At 42.0% G+C, this 23,111-nt stretch overlaps 1 protein-coding gene across 1 annotated transcript in view; it reads right to left on the reverse strand.

Moving 5' to 3' along the window:
* Window positions 1-311: 311 nt before the first annotated feature.
* The window catches only part of BMP7 (bone morphogenetic protein 7), an 89,719-nt gene continuing 66,919 nt past the window's right edge, over window positions 312-23,111 (reverse strand). The window contains exons 3-7 of the mRNA XM_083146543.1: window positions 18,950-19,098; window positions 6,687-6,884; window positions 5,840-5,916; window positions 2,509-2,619; window positions 312-1,313 (exon numbers count right to left, since the gene is read on the reverse strand). Coding sequence (XP_083002669.1) covers window positions 1,164-1,313; window positions 2,509-2,619; window positions 5,840-5,916; window positions 6,687-6,884; window positions 18,950-19,098 — 685 coding nt within the window. The 3' untranslated portion in view covers window positions 312-1,163. The remainder of the gene's footprint in view (window positions 1,314-2,508; window positions 2,620-5,839; window positions 5,917-6,686; window positions 6,885-18,949; window positions 19,099-23,111) is intronic.

Genomic DNA, 23,111 nt, shown 5'->3' on the forward strand with positions numbered 1-23,111 from the left:
CATGAATAAGGGTCGCTACGTGTGTTGTGTAATGTGAATAGGATTGTTCTACTCTGTGGCATAATTTGAACTGGGTGTACTGTTGAGTATAATTTTTATTGATTCCACATCCACCTTCAGCGCACGATTTCCTTCTGGTGTTTGGGCAGTAGGGCACAAATGTACCATTTGAAGGGGGGCACCAAACACGCTATTACAAACCCTGGCTGCTGCTGGGGGGAGGGTGCAGGGAAAATGAATTCTATGGATTATCAAACCTTGGATTTTGTCCATATTTTTGATGCAACAACAGAACTGAACTGTACACATCTTGGTTATTAGGAGATCAATTTATTTCCAACCTGTACATAGTTTTGCAAGAGGCCATTTAGTGGATCTAAAGATGGTCACTGAAAAATAAAATCTCCTCATAAAAAGAACAAATAGTCTAGGACTGTCTCTATACTTATCAATCTGCCTCAAGGTCAGAAGGGTCTGTATAACATCGCCCACCTTATCTGTAGCAGCCATTCTGTACAAGACCAAAATAGAAATGTTGGCATCTGTGCACTGTCCATCTGTCAAGCCTGTACATTATATGGGGCAAACCTTAAAGCTCAGTATCAAGCTTTAGATGAATGATTTGTCTTTAAATTAATTTAATCCACGAATAACACAAAATAAAATGACCTGGAGTTTCATTGGATGATTTCATCCCCAAAATTGTTCGTTCATCTTCAACCATCTTCTTCTGCAATCTCTTTGGGTTATCTTCTCACCACCATCTCAGTATCATAGATATTAATGAATTATCATCTGGGCTTGGCAAACAGAATGCTAACAAAAAATGCACATTGCAATGATAATACAATGAGTTACTTGTAAATGATTTAATCCATATATCTAGGTTTAGTTCAACTCCAAAGACATCTTTGGGTTCCCCTTTCAAAACAAGTCTTGCAACACAAGTGGGAGGGTCCTTGCTTATTGAGAACATACAGACAGCCGGGTGGAATCGCTAAGCACAACAGGTAGTCTTTGACCTTGTCAAAATACAAAAAAATTAGCCCAAGCTAAACAGAAAAATGAAATCCGTTTTTCTGATCACTCCGTGTTCTGCATCTCGAGGCCCATTGTAAGAAAGACTGACAACGAAGACTGAAGATGCCTCCAGATGCTCCCATTTAATGACATCCGCAGGTCCTGACCACCATGTTCCTGTATTTCTTAAGTATCACATTGGAGCTATCGTCAAAGTAAAGGACGGAGATTGGGGTGAGCTGTGTGGGCGCACAACATGGCTTTGGAACTGTATCCGGGTTTATAAAATGAACCTGTATAGATAGAGAGTTTGAAAATGGGAAGCTTTAATTTTTAGAATTAACATATTGGATAAACATGATCTAATTTGCAATAAAATCTTTAAGCTTAGTAAAAAAGTAAAAATTATAGTCCAATTATAGTTATATTCTCCTCGCCCAGTGTTCAGGGCCATCTTAACACACAGGCACACTGCAGTTTCCGAGGGCCCCACAATTCTAGGGCCTCCATGCAGGGGTATGTGGTGTTGGCATGATCAGTGCGGCACGGCAGTATTCTCTACCTGTGGAGCCGTTGAGGCAGCGGATGTCTCAGTATGCTGATTGGGGAGGGCTGGATCTCTCCACCAGTCAGAGTGCTGAGACCCATTCACAGTAAAGCTGTGTACAAACAGGACGATTTAAGCCATTATCGCTGGTTAAATGGTCGATTAGCGACCATATCACCTGTGTGTTTTTTGTGTTGTGGGAGATAAATCTCTAGAGCACGCTCACACCGTCAGCCCTTAATGGTCGCAGGAGCAGGCTCCTGCGATTATGGCTAAAAATTGCTGGTGTACAATATGCTGTGCCCCAGTGACCAGCGATTTCTAGCCAAAATTAGCCCATACACAGTACAATTATTGTATCCAATTTGGACTAGATTGCATCGCATCCCATAGGTTTTGCAATGCAATGAGATGCAATGAGATAAGATCTAGTACAAAAAGGATGTGCAGCACATCCTTTATGAGCTGTGTGATGAGATGTGTGACAGGAGCGCGCGTCTCATCGCACCCAGCAATTGTACCGTGTATGGGCACCTTTAGAGTGAGACAGAATAGCTTGCAATTTTCAGCCAAAATCTTTGGTCGCTGATGAAAACGGTACACTGAGCAATATATTGCTGAGAGGTACTAAGCCAAAATTGCTCATCAACCATATTACACCTTGAGTACACACATTAAGTTGAGGGAAAGCGCAGGACACCACGTTATAATTTGTTTTGTTGTTTCCAGTGAATGGGTGCGTAGGGGCTCCAGTGCTTTGCTTTGCCCATGGCCTATAATGCTGTTTTTTTATATCCCTGCATTTATTCAATACAAATTCAGCTGGCAGGTTATAAACTATATTCACTAAGTTCCGTGATTTTGTACTCAAACCCTAAATGTCTTTGTGGTTAAGTCTATAGTAGATATCTGCCTTCATGCCCTGATCCTCCCAATCTTACCAGTGTTTGTACAATAGCGTGGTTTGTTGCATTCATGTAGGAGTTTAAGGGAAAGGCACATTCTCCTTCACAGTAATACGCAGCATAACCTTCGGGGGCTATTATCCAATCCTGCAAAGAACGTATAAGATAACACATCATTACTTACAGTATCTATAGGACTAGTTAAAAAATCAACATCTAAGCTTAACTACATCCCCATTGTACAGCAGATGTGGTTGCTTGGAAAAAACGATAATACTTTCTTCTTCTGTTGGAGCTGAAAAAGCAGAAAGCTGTAGCCTTGGCTGTAGTGGTGAATCTATAATGGAAGCAGGTTGTGAAGTGCAGATGGACCCATGGCCAAGGGGGGAACCACAACCTGAAAACAACATATTTGCCACTGTGGGGCCTTTTTTAGCTGTGCTTCCTTCCTGGCAATGGGCCTAATTCATGGTTGTATGCAAATACAATCGCAAATTGAGGTTCTCTAAGTTCAGACAATTGTAGAATGCCATCTGCTTTTTTTTTTTATTATGAATATACTGCACCAGCCTATAGTACAGCTGATATGTCAAAAAATGCTAACCATTGCTTTAGATTGTAATCTGGCTTCTGATTACATAGAAACATAGAATTTGATGGCAGATAAGAACCACTTGGCCCATCTAGTCTGCCCCTTTTTTAAACACGTTACCTCAAACCATATTTGATCCTTATTTTTTTGTAAGGATGTCAATATGCCTATCCCAAGCATGTTTAAATTGCTCTACTGTATTTGCGTCTACCACCTCTAATGGGAGGCTATTCCACTTATCTACTACTCTTTCTGTGAAGTAATTCTTCCTCACATTTCCCCTGAATCTTCCTCCCTCTAGATTCAGTGCATGTCCTCGTCTTCCGCTGCTCCTCCCTCCTGTGAACAATGTCTCCCACCTGTACCTTGTTAAAGCCCTTGATATATTTGAAAGTTTCTATCATGTCCCCCCTTTCCCTTCTTTGCACTAAGGTATACATATTAAGATCTTTTAATCTTTTCTGGTACGTCTTGTGATGTAGGCAATGCATCATTTTAGTTGCCCTTCTTTGTACAGTCTCTTATCTATTTATATCCTTCTGGAGATTTGGCCTCCAGAACTGAAAGCAGTACTCTAGATGAGGCCGTACCAATGACCTATAAAGTGGCATTATTACTTCTTTCATTCTACTGCGGATACCTCTCCTTATGCAAACAAGCATCTGACTTGCCGGTACTTGTGAGTTATCCGGGCGTCCGATTTTTAAATCGGGTCGGATCGGGACATCGCATCGCATCGCATGCGACCATCGGATGCGATGCGATGCGATGCGATGACCCGATTTTTCCATAGGAATCAATGTTAAAATGGACTGAGTCCATTTTAACATGGAATTCAATGGGAAAAAGGGTCCTTTTCATACCCCTACTATCCAAGTGGGCATGGAGTTGGATATAAACCTGTGGCGAGCGTAGCGAGCCACCGAGCCCGAAGCGTGGCGAGCGTAGCGAGCCCCGCGAGGGGACACGGAATACCGTCCCCTCGCGGGGCTCGCTTCGCTCGCCACGCTTCGGGCTCGGTGGCTCGCTACGCTCGCCACAGGTTTATATCCAACTCCATGCCCACTTGGATAGTAGGGGTATGAAAAGGACCCCTTTTTCCATAGGAATCATTTTAACATTGATTCCTATGGAAAAATCGGGTCATCGCATCCGATGGTCGCATGCGATGCGATGCGATGCGATATCGCATCGCATCGCATCGCATCTGATTGTATGCCTTAACTTAAGGCATACAATCAAAAAATCGGACGCCCGGATAACTCACAAGTACCGACTTGCCTTCTTCATTGCTTTGTTACATTGTCTACCTGCCTTTAAGTCCCCTGAAATAGTGACACCTAGATCCCTCTCTTCCTCAGTAGTTTCCATTATAGTGCCATTTATACTATGTTTAGTCTTTGGATTTCTAAGACCCAGGTGCATGATTTTGCATTTTTAGCATTAAACAGTAGTTGCCATGCTCTTGACCATTCCTCTAATCTACCTAGATCATCAATCATTTGTTTCACCCCTCCTGGTGTGTCTACCCTGTTGCATACCTTTGTGTCATCTGCAAAAAGGCACATTTTACCCTCAATTCCATTTTCAATATCACCACTAAGTACACAAGTACAGATCCCTGGGGTACTCCACTTGTAACCGTTCCCTCCTTTGACTGTACTCCGTTTACTACAACTCTCTTTCTATCCTGCAACCAAGATCTTATCCATTTAACTATTTTAGACTCCAATCCCAAGCTTTCAAGTTTATTTAACAGTACATGAGACAGCTGTGCATTGTAAACTGTTCTTCTGAGGAAACTGTTGTTCAATTAAAATGGAGAAACGCGTCAACAGTAATTGTTCTCCCATCTGCTGACCGCTGAGCTACATCCTCCCTCCATCTCTCCCATTTGGCCTGGTTTATGCCGCTGCTACAAGAGACACACCCCCGGCTGTCAGCATATGTCACCTGGTACTATTTGAGACGCATACCCGGTTCACACAGGTAAAGAGCCCGGCGACTATGCCAATCTACCTACTCAAGGCTATACCTACTGAATCAATGGATCTAATACCAATGGATAATATCTGTGCATTGCTATACTTGGCCTATCAAACGAGTGGTGAGATACTTTCATTCCATTTAAGGAGATTGAGCCTTAATTAATTACCTTCAACAGCGGTCCTATGTGGTTTTCAAGTGTATTGTATTTTATGATCTTAATTTGTTGTGTTTGTTTGGTTGTATTTTTATGTCAATTTCGCTCCCTGCACTAGTAATCTAGAGCGAGATCTATCTTTGTCTCTAAATTACAGAGCTGCTAATGTTAGCAAGTAAAGCTGCTACTCGCAAACGCAAATCATACTGAGTACACATTAGCGGATTTAGATCATCACTGCTAAGGGTTGTCTATGGCTATGCAGACTGGCCCTTGCAGTTGGACTCAGATGCCATGTATTTGCATGTGCATCAGAAGATACACACTGAAAATAACCAACCACTCCCCTTAAACGCTCTATTACCCCCTCCAAAAAGCCACTCCCTGCCAATCAATCTTCAACATAGTTCTCAGTGCGAGCAGGATCGAAGCAGCACCCTCGGTCATTGTGTACAAACATGAATCAGGCTCAATAACATTTGGAGAATGGCGCAGGAGATAGCACAGTCTTTGTAAGGGGGTATGGAAAGAAGAAGTATTTCAAAGTAAAAAAAAAATAATAATTTTTAGTCCCCTTTGCCAATCCTACACAACATAGTTGCTTTGCCAATATACATAGCGTGAAACTTCACCTGCCATCCCAGGTCCCGGAAACTGACATACAACTCGTGCTTCTTGCAGGCTTGCTTCTGATCCGGACTGGTGTTCTCTACAAGGCCAAATGAGAGAAGGTTAATGATCCACAGGTAGACAGGATTTTCAAGTTATAGCTGTATCAGTGAAGATTTCATAAATTCTAAAGGCAAAATGCTGACTACATACCTGCATTGAAATGATATAAGAATCATGTAATGAATATTAAGGATCTCAGACATTTGAACCCGGAAATTTTGCTCAGGTTTACCAAGAGCAACAGCAGGCTAGGGAAAAATCCGATCTTCAATAGAACTCCCATCTTAGTATATTTACCCCAATGATCCCTATGGTTACATGCATTTTCAAATAAGGTTTCTCATAGTCACCTACGGTATATTGAACAACTTAAAAATCACAAGACACAAGCAAGCGCTGAAAATTATTAGTGCCTTTTACTCAATAAGTAAATCTTACTAACTGGTTTGGGGCTCATTTACATTTGGGTGTAAAGGTACGTACACACTAGACAATATTCTAAATGATATGCGCAATACCGATCAGTCATAATGAAATTTTCGTGCAAATTGTCTGGTGTGTACACTCTATATGTCCTGATGGTGCGTGCTCTCAAGCGTCGTTGTCAGCGACATCCGCTGTTGGCCCTGCGTGCAAGAACATCGCTAATGACAGCAAAGCTGCGAAATGCAGTATGGCCCCCGCTCCCAACCCGCCACCCCCCACCCTGCACAATTACTCTACCATGCACTAACCGATGCCGGCACCCCCGCTGGGTCCCATTGCGCACAACCTCGCTGGGTACACATATCATCTAACGCCTCCCACCTGCTACGTTTGCCACTCGCAGTGCCTCCTGGTTCTTTGGTGCTTTTGATCTGTTTTGATTCCGCTGTTTTCCGCCTGTTGATCGAATGCTGCGTAGGTGAATCTCGGTGGCTTTAAAGAATGCAACCATAAAGGGTTGCTTATTGTGGGGTCCATTAGTTCCAATCAAACCAGCCATTTTAGGGTTGATGCTCTGTCCTGTTTGAAAAAAAGAAATATGTATATATCAATGCTCAAATAGTACACAGTGCCCTGACCTCTGGGTGGGAAGTTTCACAATGATCTCTGTGTGGGTGGTCCAATAGCAAACGTCAGCTGTTATTGTCTATAAAAAAATTGTTATAAACAGGCAAAATAATTGCTAAGACGTTAGTAACGTGGAAGTTATTGTAGATGTCCTATTTATCTTTCTACACTGAATGCATTAAGAATTGAATGATATATATATATGCGTTGAAATTTTTTTTTGTACAATACATACACAATGGTTCTATGGGTGAGATTTATCAAAACGTGTAAAGGGATAAAGTACTAACTAATCAGCTTCTGACTGTCATGTTATCGTTTGTGTGATTGGTTACCGTTTGTGTTATTGTGAACTGATTGGTTGGTACTTGGGGCAAATTTACTAAAGCTGGGAACACACTGGAGATATTGGCCTGATCATTTACAGCCAAATTATAACGGTTTATAGTACAGGATCAGCCACTAAGGGGGATATTCAATCGCCGTCGAGCATCTCCCATGGGGGAGATGCTAGACGGGCCCTATTCAATGCTGTCTTCCCCGACAGCATTGAACAGGGTTTCCTGGCAGAACGAGCCCGACATCTCTAGCTGTCGGGCTCGTTCTGCCGAGAACAGCCGGGAAGTGACGAGCTGCCGGCTGCATCTCGTCACTTCCCGGCCGCAACTCTCGGCCACGCCCCCTTCTCGTCCCGCTGCAGGCGGGACATTGAATCCCGCCTGCATGTTCTCGGTCGAGCTGACCGAGAACGGGACTGGGTCACGGCGGGCGAGCAAGCTCTTCTGCCGTGACCCGAAGATTGAATACCATGTACAGTGAATCTGGAAAGAATTTACAGCGCTTCTCTTTTTTCACATTTTGTAATGTTAAAGCCTTATTCCAAAATGAAATCGATTCATTTTTCTCCCTCAAAATTCTACACACAATACCCCATAATGACAATATGAAAAAAAGTTTTTGGGAGGTTTTTGCTATTTTATAAAAAAAAAAAAATCTAGTAAAAAAAAAGTAATCACATGTACTTACAGCCTTTGCCATGAAGCTCAATATTGAGCTCAGGTGCATCCTGTTTCCACTGATCATACTTGAGATGTTCCTACAGCTTAATTGGAGTCCACCTGTGGTACATTCAGTTGATTGGGCATGATTTGGAAAGGCACACACCTGTCTATATAAGGTCCCACACTTGACAGTGCATGTCAGAGGTCAAACAACACATGAAGTCAAATGAGTTGTCTGTATTCCTAGATTGTAGATCAGGCATTCCCAACCACGGTTCTCAAGGCACACCAACATTGCAGGTCTTAGTGATATCCAGACTTCAGCATAGATGGTTTAATCAGAATCCCTCAGGTACTAATTAAGTCACCTGTGCTTAAGCCTGGATATCACTAAAACCTGCACTGTTAGTGTGCCTTGGGGACCGTGGTTGGGAATGCCTGTTGTAGATTGTCTTGAGGCACAAATCTGGGAAAGGGTACAGAATAATATTTGCTGCTTTGAACGTTCCAATGAGCACAGTGGCCTCCATCATCCATAAATGGGAGAAGCTCAGGACCACCAGGACTCTTCCTAGAGCTGGCCAGCCTTCTAAACTGAGCAATCAGGGGAGAAGGGCCCTAGTCAAGGAGGTGAGCAAGAGCCCAATGGTCACTCTTTCAGAAATACAGCATTCCGCTGTGGAGAGAAGAGAACCTTCCAGAAGGACAACCATCTTTGCAGCAATCTACCAATCAGGCCTGTATGGTAGAGTGGCCAGACGGAAGCCATTCCTTTGTAAAAAAGCACATGGCAGCCCAACTGGAGTGTTCCAAAATGCACTGGAAGGACTCTCAGACCATGAGAAACAAAATTATCTGGTCTGACGAGACCGAGATTGAACTCTTTGGCACGAATGCCAGGCATCATGTTTGGAGGAACCCAGGTACCGCTCATCACCAGACCAATACCAACCCTACAGTGAACCATTGTAGTGTATGTATCATGTTGTAGGCAGGAACTGGAAAAATAGTCAGTATAGCGGGAAAGATGAATACAGCAATGCGCACAGACATCTTTGATGAAAACCTCATCCAGAGTGCTCTTGACCGCAGACTGGGGCGACAGTTCATCGTTTATCTGGACAACAACCCTAAGCACACAGCCTAGATATCAAAGGAGTGGCTTCAGGACAACTCTGTGAAAGCCCAGACTTGAATTCAATTGAACATCTCTGAAGAAATTTTAAAATGGCTGTGCACTGACGCTTCCCATCCAACCTGGAGCTTTAGAGGTGCTGCAAAGAGAAATAGCAAAAATGCCCACAGATAGGTGTGCCAAGACTGTGGCATCATATTCAATAAAACTTCAGGCTGTAATTGCTGCCAAAAGTATTGAGAAAAGGCTGTGAATACTTATGTACATGTGATTTGTTAAGGTGCCCATACACGTTACAATTATTGTATACAATATTGTATACAATATCGCATCTCATCGAATCTCGGTTTTGCGATAAGATGAGATCTAGTACAAAAAGTATGTGCTGCACATACTTTTTGTACTAGATCTCATCTCATCTGATCTCATCGCAAAACCGATATGCAATGATATGCGATATTGTATACAATAATTGTAACGTGTATGGGGACCTTAAGATTATTTTTTTCATACATAAATTTGCTAAAATTTTTTCACATTTTCATTATGGCGCATCGTGTGTAGAATTTTGAGGGAAAAAATGAATTCAATCCATTTTGGAATAAAGCTGTAACAGGGTTACCACCGTCTGTTTGGGATTACTCTGGACAATCTCTGACTATGCAATGTCCAGGAATAGTAGCTACCTATTCCCGGACATTGTATAGTCCAGAAAAGCCACCCCTCTGGACTCCGGATGGTAGTCTTAATTACCAGACTGTCCGAAGTAATCCTGAATGGGTGGTAACCCTACTGTAACATAACAAAATGTTGAAAAAGTGAAGTGCTTTGAATACTTTCCAGATGCACTGTACACTCTAGTGGGTAAACAGCATAAGCTTTGGAGAGAGATAACGTAGAGATATAAAGGGGCATATGAACTAAGCTTTGTAGAGATATTAAATGGACAGAGACAAAGTACCAACCAGCTCCTAAATATCACTTTTCAAAAACAGTCAATAACATGGCAGTTAGGAGCTATAACATGGCAGTTAGGGGCTAATTGGCTTTATATCCGTCCACTATATTTATCTCCAATGCTTAGAACACAGTATCACCCAGTAAGCTTCTGTCTCTTACACAGCCTGTAACATGGCAGAAGCTGAATGGCTGGTATTTTATCTCTTTCCACTAAAAAATAAGCAGGCTGCTTGGCTGGTATTTTAGCTCTGGTCCACTAAAAAATAAGCAGGGTACCCTGGTAATAGAAGGAAAAGAGAAAGTGGAATTATTCAATAGATTTTTTGCTTCTGTATTTACAAGGGAAGAATCTTCAGAAGATATCTCACAGATTAAATGCTTGGCTCTTGATTGCTCTCAAACTGAGGGTGAGATTTAATAGGATGAGAGACTCAGAAAGTGAGAGATTTGGTAAGAAATCTCCAGTTTTTTAAATCATTTACACTTCAAAATCAAACTGGTTTTGCAGCGTGTTTGCCGCTTTTCAAAAACAAGAGATTTCTTACCAAGGGCTAGATTCTCTAAGATTCAAAAGTGATAAAATGGAGAGTGATAAACAGCCAGCCAATCAGCTCCTACCTGCCATGTCACAGACTGTGTTTGAAAAATGTCAGACAGGAGCTGATTGGCTGGCTGTTTATCACTCTCGTTTTTATCACTTTTGAAGCTTAGAGAATCTGGCCCCAAATATCTTACTTTCTGAATCTCTCATCCTATTAAATCTCACCCTGTATGTTTGAGTGAGGAAATAGTCAAAAATAGATTACAGAACCTAAATAGTAACAAATCTCCTGGCCCGGACAAAATACACCCTAGGATAATAAAATAATTAAGTTCTGTCACTACCATTATATCTGATATTCGAGGAATCAATAAACTCGGGGAAGGTACCAAGGGACTGGCGCATAGCTAACGCAGTACCAATATGGAAGAAAGGTAGCAAAACTAACCCTGAAAATTATAGACGGAGCAGCCTTACATCCATTGTGGGGAAAATATTAGAAGGAATAATAAGAGAAAGTATCCAAAAATTTTTAGAAGAGGAGAAAGTGATAAGTAAGGCTCAGCATGGGTTCGTCAAAAATAGATCACGTCAGACTAATTTAATTAGCTTCTATGAGGAAGTCAGTAGGGGGCTGGACTTAGGGAATTCTGTTGATGTAATACTGCTTGATTTCGCTAAAGCTTTTGATACAGTGCCTTATAAATGGTTTTTAATGACACTAGGTAATTTAGGGTTAGGAGATAAAATTTGTAATTGGATTAAAAACTGGTTGCACAATCAGGGACAGATAGTGGTGGTAAATGGCATACATTCCAGCTGGGATAAGGTCCAAAGTGGAGTCCCACAAGGTGCAATATTGGGACCCACCTTGTTTAATATATTCATTAATGATATTGGAAGTGACATAGTGAGTAAAATTGTAATATTTGCGGACGACATGAAATTGAGTAAGGAAATTAACTGAGGAGAGGATGTGGAAATGCTACAAAGTGACTTAAATAAACTGGAAAGGTGGGCGGAAAGGTGGAAAATGCAGTTTAACGTTGAAATGTAAAGTAATTCATTATGGGAACAAAAATGAATAAGCTACTTATAGGCTAAATGGAGTTATTATAGGGAATTCTGCTGTAGAGAAGGACTTGGGGGTCATCATAGATTAAAAATTTGGTAATAGTGCACACTGCTCAAGTGCAACAGCAAAAGCAAACCGGACACTGGCATTCATTCAAAGGGGAATGTATTTTCAATAAAATATTTGATTTAAAAAAAAAAGGGGGGGGGGGATGTATTCAAGGCCTGCCAATGTGATAGTGCCTCTTCACAAGGCATTGGTGAGACTACACTTGGAATATTGTGTTCAGTTCTGGGCACTGCACCTTAAAAAGGACATATATGAATTGGAACAGGTACAGAGAAGGGCGACTAAGCTAGTAAAAGGTCTCGAGTGACTAGAATACAAAGATAAGTTAACCAGGCTGAATATGTTTTCACTGGAGAAACCAAGGTTAAGTGGTGATAAGATTAGTATGTTCAAATCAGGATTGGGAATCATATGGAACTGGGACATGATTTGTTCACTAACAGGCCTATACTTAGGACACGCGGGCATGTACTGAGGCTCGAGGAAAATAAATTCCGTAGTGAATTAAGAAGAGGATTATTCACCTTTAGAGCAGCAAAATTCTGGAACTCATTCTGGAACTCATTGCCGGTGGGGGTGGTTACAGCAACTACTGTTAATGAATGTATATCAAACCTGGATGCATTTTTGGAAACTAAGGGAATCCTATAGACATGACTTATTCAAGTCAGTAGTTACAAGTTAGATAGGTTAAACTCGATGGACTAATGTTTTTTTTTCAGCCTTAATTACTATAATACTATGTCACTATCTCTCTCCAAGCTTTGCTAAATCTCCTTGTGTGTGCGTTTTGTAATATCACTGTACATACAATATATATATATATATATATATATATATATATATATATATATATATATACACAGCAAAAAATATGCATTGAGAAGAATAAAAGCTTATAGTTCAGGAAAGTATTTGTCAAAAGATTTCCCATTTATATACAGAACACAAGTCCGTGACTTGAGGGAAATGAAATCTGCAAAGCTGCAAGTGCAACAAGCAAGAGGGTTAAACTAATGAAAATTGAGCTGTGATTCACACAAGCATGCATGAGGCAGATCATTTCTATGGCTACTCCCATCACATCATGTGTATGTCAATATGGTAATGACGCACACATTTTTTCCCAGTTGTTAACGCAAAATTGTCAAAATTAATTCTTAATATATTATTTTTTACTGGTCATCTGAGAGAACAGTCACAGGTCACCTAATCTAGCACCCTGTACAGTTAAGTCAGGTAATAAATAAGCTTGTCCCCCACCCCCTTTCTGAGGGTTGCGCAGAGTTCACCATCCCTTAACACCAGAAAGAAACCCATAAATAAAAACTGTAAAACATACAAGTATAAAGCTGGTTCCTCAGGAGAATCTTAAATTCCTGCCTCAGGTAATTCATTCAGTACAGAAAACAAATGATGCTTGTTAAATATGTTACTAAATTGTAGTAGATAGGTACAGATGGATTGAAGACATTGTGTCCATGAAGCCTCTCTTGAACAATCGAAGCAGAGACAAGGAACAGAAATATGGCTGCAGTCAGCATACCAGAAATTGCTAAATTATTTTCTATGCACCAATTCAAAACATACATTTTAGGCCTCGTACTTGTTTCCCGCCAAGCCACTCAGACAGCTTTAGTAAGAAGTTCTACCAGTAATAAGAATGGACAAACAGATTCAGGCACTTAGAGTCAGACATGATTAAGAAGTGTCCATCTCGTCAAGAGTGCGCGTGCCAGTTGTCTACAAACCATTGAGGCAGCCATTTAGAGTGGCGATGCACTTGCGCATCTCATTCATGGGCACACTAGGCGCACTATCCATGCAACAATGCTTACGCATCGCGGGATGGATGAGCGTAGCTGCATCTGTATTATACGATTGGAATGGAAGCCACAAGCACTGGTTTTGCCTATTATTGACCAGAAATAATTTGATTGAGTCCTGCACCACCAACCCAAGAATGTGCCTCAAGATACCCAGTTAGGAAGGCACTGCTATAAACTATTAATTCACATAGCTCTAGTGACATTGCTGAGGAGCATTATAAAGGAATTCAAAATGAAATGAAACTAATCAATTCATTAGGAAGAAGTGATTACTTATGAATCGGGGATACGATCTCATGCCCATAAAAATGCCTGCCTCCAAATGCCTACAAATTAGCACACAACATGGCTGTCTCCATACCTCCCAACTGTCCCGATTTTCTCGGGACAGTCCCATTCTGGGACATACTCACTATAGACACTGTGCGCTGGAGAGAGAGGGACTGGGGGCATTTCAGCAGCTCACATAGGCCCTTATTCTGATTGACGCGGACTTTACCGCATTCTTACGGATCGCGTCTTTTCGACGTCTGCGCATGCGTGGAGAACGCAACGCGCATGTGCCACGCCTAGACTCCGTACCAGTTCGGCAAAATCCCGTCCAAAACTGTTGCCCGCAATCAGTCGGGAAATATGGGCGTATTATGGGCGTCATGCGGAATGGCACATGGGCGTAGTTTCAAAGTGGGCAAAACGGGGCGGAAACATGGGCGGACACGGGGGAGTACACTTATGTTGGGGGGCGTACATTCGGAAACCACTCCGAATGCACGCGATCAAAAAGGGCAGAAATGTGCGGTGTCCACAAGTGTACTATTGCTTTGCGGACACCACTCGTTCATGCGGTAGGCGAACGTACGCCTAATGACTACAACCATTAACACCTGAACCCAATAGAATCTACTCCTTTACTCATTACTCACTAATAGGACGCTTGTCAGTGCTTTAATTGAAACCATTGCTGCTTCAAGGAACCCGTACTAAACACCCACATATGCTGTACTTGTCAGACACTTTCAAACTGCTAACAATGGACATGACAGAATATTAATACTAGCAATACACATGTGTATTCGACATGTTCCAAATAAGCAGTTTTTTATGAGGATAGGTAATTGAATAAGTGGGTCATGTGATGTATAGCAGAAGATACTTCATAGTGGGTTGTTTGGCGTAAATACTCCGCTTACGTGCGGTAGCACCGCTTGGCTCCCGTTCGGATGCGGTATTCCCGAGCATACTCTGTAATACTCTGTAATACCGTGCCGAATCGGAGTGTTTCTCCCGCACACGCATGGTTTGTATGTCGTCCGTAAACACGCCCTGTTCTTAAAGAGTGAGTCCGTCCGAATGCGGAGGACACGTGGGCGTTTCTACGGACGATGGCCGCACGCGGCAAAACACCGTGGCGTGCGGACCGCACCGTAAGAATGCGGGAATATCCGCACCGATCAGAATAAGGGCCATAGTTCTGTTCCTGACCCCAACGTGATGAAAGTGGAAGTTAATGCTTGCGATTGCAGTTTACCATGAAGCAACGCCCCCTCTTGACAAGGCCATGTGACTTTTCAGGCACGTGAGGCAAAGCAGCGCAGGAGTCTCGAATGACAAATTCTAAATGTTGGAAGGTAAGCTGTCTCTGCTGTGTGTAGGTGACATGTCTTACTTGCCTACCAGATTACTTTTATTATGTGTAAGGGGAAGATTTATTTTCTATGAGCAACATCACCTCTTTTCAGACTGTAAAATTACAGTTAGAAGCTGGTTGGGTAATACTTTACCTATATCCACTTTGGGGGTTATTCTGGTCCGATCGCACGGGGGATGATGTTTGGCATATGTGCATTTCTGTGCATGTGAATACGCCGGGTAAGTGCTGCCACAGCAAACACAGTGTTCAACCGGTGCGCGCAGACCAACATTGTGGGCGGGGGCCACGGGGTGGTGGTTGGTAGTCACGCCAAACAAAACGCCGGGCGGTCCCATGGAAATCGCTGGGTGAAGTAAGCGCCGAGGGAGGGCACCTGACATCACCGGATGTCAGCTGACCGCCCACTTCCTTCTGAATGCCCACACACATCTAAGGTTACCTCAGAGTAACCTTATATGTGCATGTGCCTTCCACATCATTCGATAGTCGGCGACCATCAAATGATGCGCGTGTTCGCACACATCCTGCGAATGGATGTTTATTCGCAGCCCGTGCGTATGAACATGGTGTGTGAGGGGGGTGTGTGTATCAGCATTTGCAGGGCGGCATCTGGTGGACTTGCATGCTACAAATTTGCAGTCTTGCGAATCAAACAGAATATGATCCTTTACCCCAAACTTTGATAACTCTCCCCCTATATGTGCTGCTCACAGTACCACAACAAAAATGGCGACTTCCACTTATAATTTATCTATGCAAAAAAGTACATAGCCAACATTAAAACAGAAAAAGAATGAGGACGTTTACTTACGTCCATATTTTCCCTAAACCCGTCCTCACATCCTCTCTTTTAATTACAGACAAGCTGACATCTGTAGCTCGGAGAATTCCAGATTGTACAGTATTGCATCTCCCTGTGATACCAGAGAGGTTAGCACAAATATCTCACATGCCTGGGTAATTATTGGACAGCCTCTTAAGTGGTTTTGCTTCTTTCCGGGCATTTTTTGTTTTATGGGTAAACAAAAAACTTAACTGCCTTCCGGACGCCATCTACTGATATTTATCTGGTGCGGTTTCCACAAAACACATGTGATGATCACAGCGTTCGGTCACATTTTATTCCTGTAGAACACTAATACTCTTCTGAAAACCCAGATTATTATAGAAAGGAAAATGGGAAAGACTAAATTAAAGAATAAACATCTGTACTGGGCTTACCAAATTCTAGAATTATTTCTACATTATAGCAAATAGTTTACAATGATTTCCCACTCTAAAAAAAAAAATAGATTTATTTATATTTATATATATAAAGTCTCCTCCAGGTAGGACACTCCATTGCTACATCGTGCAGGACTCCACTACACGGCAGCACAGGTGAAGTATGTGCATACCGTGCCTTGACCTTGCAATCACTGTCAATTACATATTTCTTTAAAGTGGTCCGTTCACCTCCCAAAAAATCTTTCTTTGTGCTGTGGCCCAGCACCACCACAGACAACCGCAGATAATAACTTGGTAAAACATCCATTGGTACTTGTTTCCTAGCAGGGCGCCCGTCGGGTGCCATCCCATACCTTAACTTAAGGTATGCGATGGCACCCGACCGACCCGATTTCGGCCTTTTTAAGAGCTTTCCCGACAATGTAAAAATCGGGTCCATCGCATGCCATTATAATGGCATGCGATGCGACCGATGCGACCGACCCGATTTAACATTGTATGTAATGTTAAATGGACGTTTAAAATCGGGTCCATCGCATGCCATTATATTGGCATGCGATGCGACCAATGCGATGGACCCGATTTTACATAGGAACCAATGTTAAATGGCCCCCATACCCAATTTTTGATTGTATAGCCACCCTGATGGGTAATTTGTATGTCAAATGCCCCCCATTGTTAACACCACCCCACAATGAAAATCAACTCCACGCCGACGTGGATAGTGGGGGTATGAAAAGGTCGGAGGACGCGTACCGCCGCCCCTCGTGGGCTCACTGCGCTCGCCACGCTTCGGGTTGACGTTGATCGTGGCATTAACAATGGGGGGGGGGCATACAATGAAAAATTGGGTCTCAGTGACCATTTAACATTGGTTCCAATGTAAAAATCGGGTCGGTCGGGTCAATCGCATCGCATGCGATTTGGTTGCATGCGATGCGATCGACCCGATTTTTGCGACCCGATTTCATACAATTAAAATCGGTGGCGCCGTGCTAGGAAACAAGTACCCACCCATTTATATCACAAACAAGTCTATAGTATTTCTGCAGATAACTACTGAAAGTAGGAAAACATCTTTTTCATTAAGTTTATCTTTATTCATTTTTATATGTTTTATTAAATATTGCTCTTCAAGTGCACATTACCAATACCATTTTATTATATCATTATTGTGTATTTTTTGTTATTTATAGGTGCCCGCCTAATTTAAAAGTATTTCTATGTACTAAAATAAATTGTATATGTATTATATTTTTTGAAACAGTCTCCAGTTTTCATTACTGTACATGAGTCTTCCTCCATGGTGTATCAGAATTTGATTTAGATCAATTAGCGCAGTTTTCACATTCCCCCTTTGTGGGTAATTTATTTATATTTATTAACAGATTCTTATATAGCACAGCATATTCTGTTGCTTTGTACAATAGGAGACCGTGATACAACAAACTGGGTATTTACAGACAGTAAATAGGTATGAGGGCCCTGCTCGCAAGCTTACAATCTATAGATCCCCACCAAAGTGCTGTTATTGGTACAGTGGAATCCCACCCCATGAGTACAATACTTTATTGCACAATATTATCAAATTGGTTCTGCATTCAGAACTTTCTAAAAGTACTACATGGAGCGTTCAGACATTAATAGGAACAAAGGTCCTAATTCAGCACTGATGGCACGGCTGTAACTCCTCGGCTACGCACAGACTGCACACACTGGAAAAATCATTTGATGGTGAACATCTTGCAAATTTATCTACAGGTATTCGCATGGCTGCAAAGATTCTGCAAGTCATTCGCAAGCCGTGCACATCAATGCATGGGGATTTCACTCTGGTGAGGCGAAAGCCTGATCACAGGGCTCTGCAAATTAAGAGTCCAACGATCAGGTCTAAATCAGGCTTGCCAACCCTCCCGCATTCAGCGGGAGGCTCCTGCTTTTTGCTCCATGGCAGCCTGCGATGTGGCCACCCGGCTGCCGTGCTGCTCCGGGGGAGCGGGGTTATGGGAAGTGCGATGGTGCCAGCGCACTGCTCGGGGTGGGGGGTCCGTGTTGTGCCCGCCATGCTGCCTTGGGGAAGTGGGGGGGGGGGGGTTGCCGTGTTGCTCGGGGGTGCCCTGCTGCTCGCTGACCGAGATGCAACTTCCTTCCTCCGGCTTTCCTCTGCTGCTGCTGCAGTAACTTTCCTGCTGCTGCCCACTACCACCCTCCAGTGGCCGGCACCCTAGGCAAATGCCTAAACCTGCCTAGTGAAGGCGCCAGCCCTGCCTGACTGTTGGGGTTCTGCAGCAACAGCATATTTTCCAACTACATTTTTTTGTCTTGAAATCCTTATCGGTGTGGCTGGAATAGTAGCCTTACTACATGTGGTGGCATTCCACATTTTAATTAAATCTACAGACAGCTCTAATTAGGAAAACTTTAAATACACCCATGTTGTATATTTGTGAGATGCTTTTTAATTCTAGAGCATACCTATGAGTTTAGATTTAATGGACCTTTCATAACCTTTTGAAATATATCACTTACCATCACTGCTCTCTACAGACAGTTGCAAGCCAAGATTTTGCTGTGGAATCAGTACCCAGTGATTACTCGTTGCTGTAATATCGAAAACTAGCCAGCCCTCTTCGGCTGCCCAGATTGTCCTTGAGTCAAGCAGGAATAGATCTGAATCCCTAGAGATAGAGAGAAATAGTATACACAGATTAAAGAGCAGTTTCAGTCGATGAGTACAGAATAGTTAATAAAGTCTGCGTATTGCCGAGCAAAATAATGTACTCAAAAAGTATTTATTTGACATCATTACTCCTGCATAATAATCAACCTGCCAATAAGATGAAGGTTAACAACAACAGGGGTTCATATACCATTGAGTGATAAAAACTCGGTATGAGGACTAAAACTTATTGTGTATGATACATTGGAACTTATTCTGATCGGTACGGCCGGATCCGAATATGCGGCCAGCACCGTGCGTCCTAAACCCCGCCTTCCATACGGATCGCCAACTCCGTCCGTATGCGGTAAGAAGCTGTCCGAACGGACCGCACGTGTATTTCTCATGAATACACCTCCTCCATCTCAGGGAACCTCCCACATCATTCGATGGTCGCAAACCATCGAATGCAGGACCGAGTGGTCCACCAGCTACCGCAACCTCAGACCACACGGGCATTTCTCCGTGCAAAAGCAGGGATCTGGACGGGCAGCTGACATCCGGCAATGTCATATGTCCGCCCCCTACACGTGCGTCACGGCCGCATTACCATACGTACGCCCAGCATTTGCATGGGAACGCCCATGAAACGCGGGGTGTAAACATATGGTAATGAGCCCAAACAGCCCTTCACACCTCTCTCCACCCCCTGTTCGTAGTGTACACATTTCATGCGGAATTTGGACGTGCGTCCCGTTCGCACATGCGCAGAGACGCCTCTGCACATGCGCAGACACAAAACATCAGCGGCACGAACGCACACGGATATTACCGCACCAACCAGAATAAGGGCCATAGTGCTCTATCCAATCAGCTCTCACCTTTCATGTATGTGTTTGGAAAATATTCCTAGACCTGGGAAATCGTTCTCTCCACATGGAGATCCCAATTTAGCAGCAAATTTATCAGCACTGTGGTGAAAATATCAGCCTATAAAAACTTTTTAAAGCTTCTGAGGCATGTTAACATTACTACACAAAGGATGGTGGCATACAACATATTATATACAGTATTACATTATATGTACTGTATACTAGGTGGCCCGTGCGAAAATTTTGCATACAAATGAAGGTCAATTTTGTAAACAAACAAGACAATGTGAAATTCTAAATTAAGAATTAGTCAGAAGCGGAGAACTATATTTTTAAAATGGTACCTCATTTATCAATTTTGGTTAAATATGAATGGAGAAAAAGGGATCTTCACCAACAATGACCTTCTAGAAATAATATATACTGTATATATAGGCATCTTGTCAGCCTGGCACTCCAGTAATGTTAGCAACTGCCCTCTGGAGTTAAGTGAATATCCAATAGCGCATGTGCAAGCAGTGGCAATCCACAGTCTTTTTAAAATGCTTTTATTCCAAAAATCCAAATTTATTTATTTAATGAAACAACATATAAACATGGTAAACATTTGACATTTATTGCGTTAAAAAACGCTGCTTGTATGATTTTCTTTTTTAAGAGTGATCTTCACAGTCACATATAAGACCCCAACAGTAGTCAGCCATCATATTCCTGTCCCATCTACCCTGGTACCTTTCCTCCATCACTTTTATGTCTTGGTGAAATCTCTTTTACCTTGCTCCTCACTATAGTCGCCTAAATTAACTGCGAATCTGTCCAAGTGACTGTGAGGAAAGTGCACTTTTATGCTCATATTTGCACCTAATTAAGTAAATAATAGTTCCAGATTAAGTAAGAACAAAATGAAGATCAGAACACATCTGTTAAGACAAGAAGGTCTTAAGCGTTTATGGGGAATGTTCAATTTTAGGGTATATGCAATATCTAAAAAACTAGAGCCAATATGGGAAAACGAATGGCATATTTGGAATCCGTACCATCAAATTACCCTTAATTCATTCAAATATCCTTGACTACAGACAAAAAAAAATGTATTTGTTGGCCAGTGATATTCATTATGAGTATCTTGAGTTTCAGTTGAAGAGATTTGTAGTAACTTCTGAATGCTAAGCAACACTGTTCTGCATGTACAGAATGTAATACATGTATTACTGTACTTCATTGGGTACCCAACTATCTCAAAAAAATAAGCTAATCTGGAAAAATTAATGTCCGATTCAGAATCAGCACCCTCAAATTACCCTAAAGAGATTAAAAAATAAAAGACTATTTACGGAGTGTTGACCAGTGTTATTGGAATAAAAGCACATTAAAAAGACTGTGCAGTGCCGCTGCTTGCACATGCGCTATTGGATATATATATAAATATATATATATATATACCGTATATACTCGAGTATAAGTCGACCCGAATATAAGCCGAGGCACCTAATTTTACAACCAAAAAACTGGGAAAACGTATTGAATCAAGTGGGACCCTCACTCGAGTATAAGCCGAGGGGGGCTGTTTCAGCATGAAAAATGTTCTGAAAAAGTAGGCTTATACTCGAGTATATATGGTATATAAAACAGTTATTAAGGCAGCACTCGTAGGACTCATTATCGACATAGAAACTCACAGACCCATATGTCTTAAAGCTATGTTTCAGTCTTTAATGTACTGTCTTCAGGCTGTCCAATCAAGCTCTATGAGTGCCGCCTTAATACCTGTTGTACATTACGTGATTCCAAGAGGGAAGGCACCAGGGCATTACAAGTGTTTTGGAAAATGGAGTGCCTGTCCACAAATTTATATACTGTGTGTATATATATATATATATATATATATATATATACACACACACACACACACACACACACACACACACACACACACACACACACATATATATATATATATATTTAGGAGGGGGTACATGGCAGCACTCACTCGGTTTTGTTGAAGAAATACTCGCAAACGAGGTCTTGAGAAAGGATTAAAAATCCGAAACGTTGACCATTGCTCCTTGTTTGCGAGTATTTCTTCAACAAAACCGAGTGAGTGCTGCCATGTACCCCCTCCTGCATTGACCTGTCAGCAGCACCCCGGTCAGCTGTACCCCTGTTTGCTCTGCTGGAGTGCCTGTTTTCTACAATCCATGTATATATATATATATATAGATATATATATGATTGATATATACACACGTATACAGAGATTGTGTGAACACTGAGGGCCTGATTCAGACCTGTTTCCTAGCCTATAATCGCATCCTAGTGAACAGGTAAATGCAGAATGGCTCCCCCATTTGCCGTGTGAATCCCCTCGCTGGCAAGCAAGGGGTGTGTATGCTAACACCCTAACACATCCCCTTGCAAGACTAAAATCAGGGAAAAATCCACTGAAACAGGCTGCACTGAAGGATCGCAGGTAATTACCAGATTAGTTAGGAATTGTAGGAAAAATAGTCCCAAAAAGCATGCGTGTAAAGTAAGAATTATCCTAGACACCCTGGCCACCTGCCACATTGGATGGTCAATCAGCCTCTGGTCTGGTACCGATCCCAACTGATCTGGTAATTATCTGTGATCCTTCAATGGTGGCCCATTTCATTGGATTTTTTCCTGATTTTCATTTTTTTTTTTTTTATTTGTGTGTTGTACATGATACACGTGTTTGTGGATGTTTTTTATGTCAATTTATTATATTGTACTTCACTACCATACATATTTCTTCTTCCATTACTGTAAAGGATTATCCATGATCTAGAGTTAAACAACTGGATTGGATGGCTCATTAATAAAAGCACCAGATTATATCACCTCAACTTTGTTGTCTCACTATTTTGGTAAAGGGTGAAGGTACCCTCAGTAGGGGTTTTACCTGTTGGGCTGCTGTGTGCATAAAGTCCTTCCTCACCCACTGTTATAATGAATTACAGGAAAGAAGGAAGCTTGCATTCAGTTCTATGAGATGAGGATTCAATATTTGCGCAACTTGCATTACATCAGCACTTGAGGTTTCGAAAGAGCCTCACCAATAAATGAATCTTCCCTAAAATATTTAGGTGTTCACCATACTGTGCACTACATTATTATTATTATTTTTATTATCCCATGT

This window comes from Crinia signifera, chromosome 6 (genome assembly GCF_055691185.1).
Source record: "Crinia signifera chromosome 6, ASM5569118v1, whole genome shotgun sequence".
Lineage (NCBI taxonomy): Eukaryota > Metazoa > Chordata > Amphibia > Anura > Myobatrachidae > Crinia > Crinia signifera.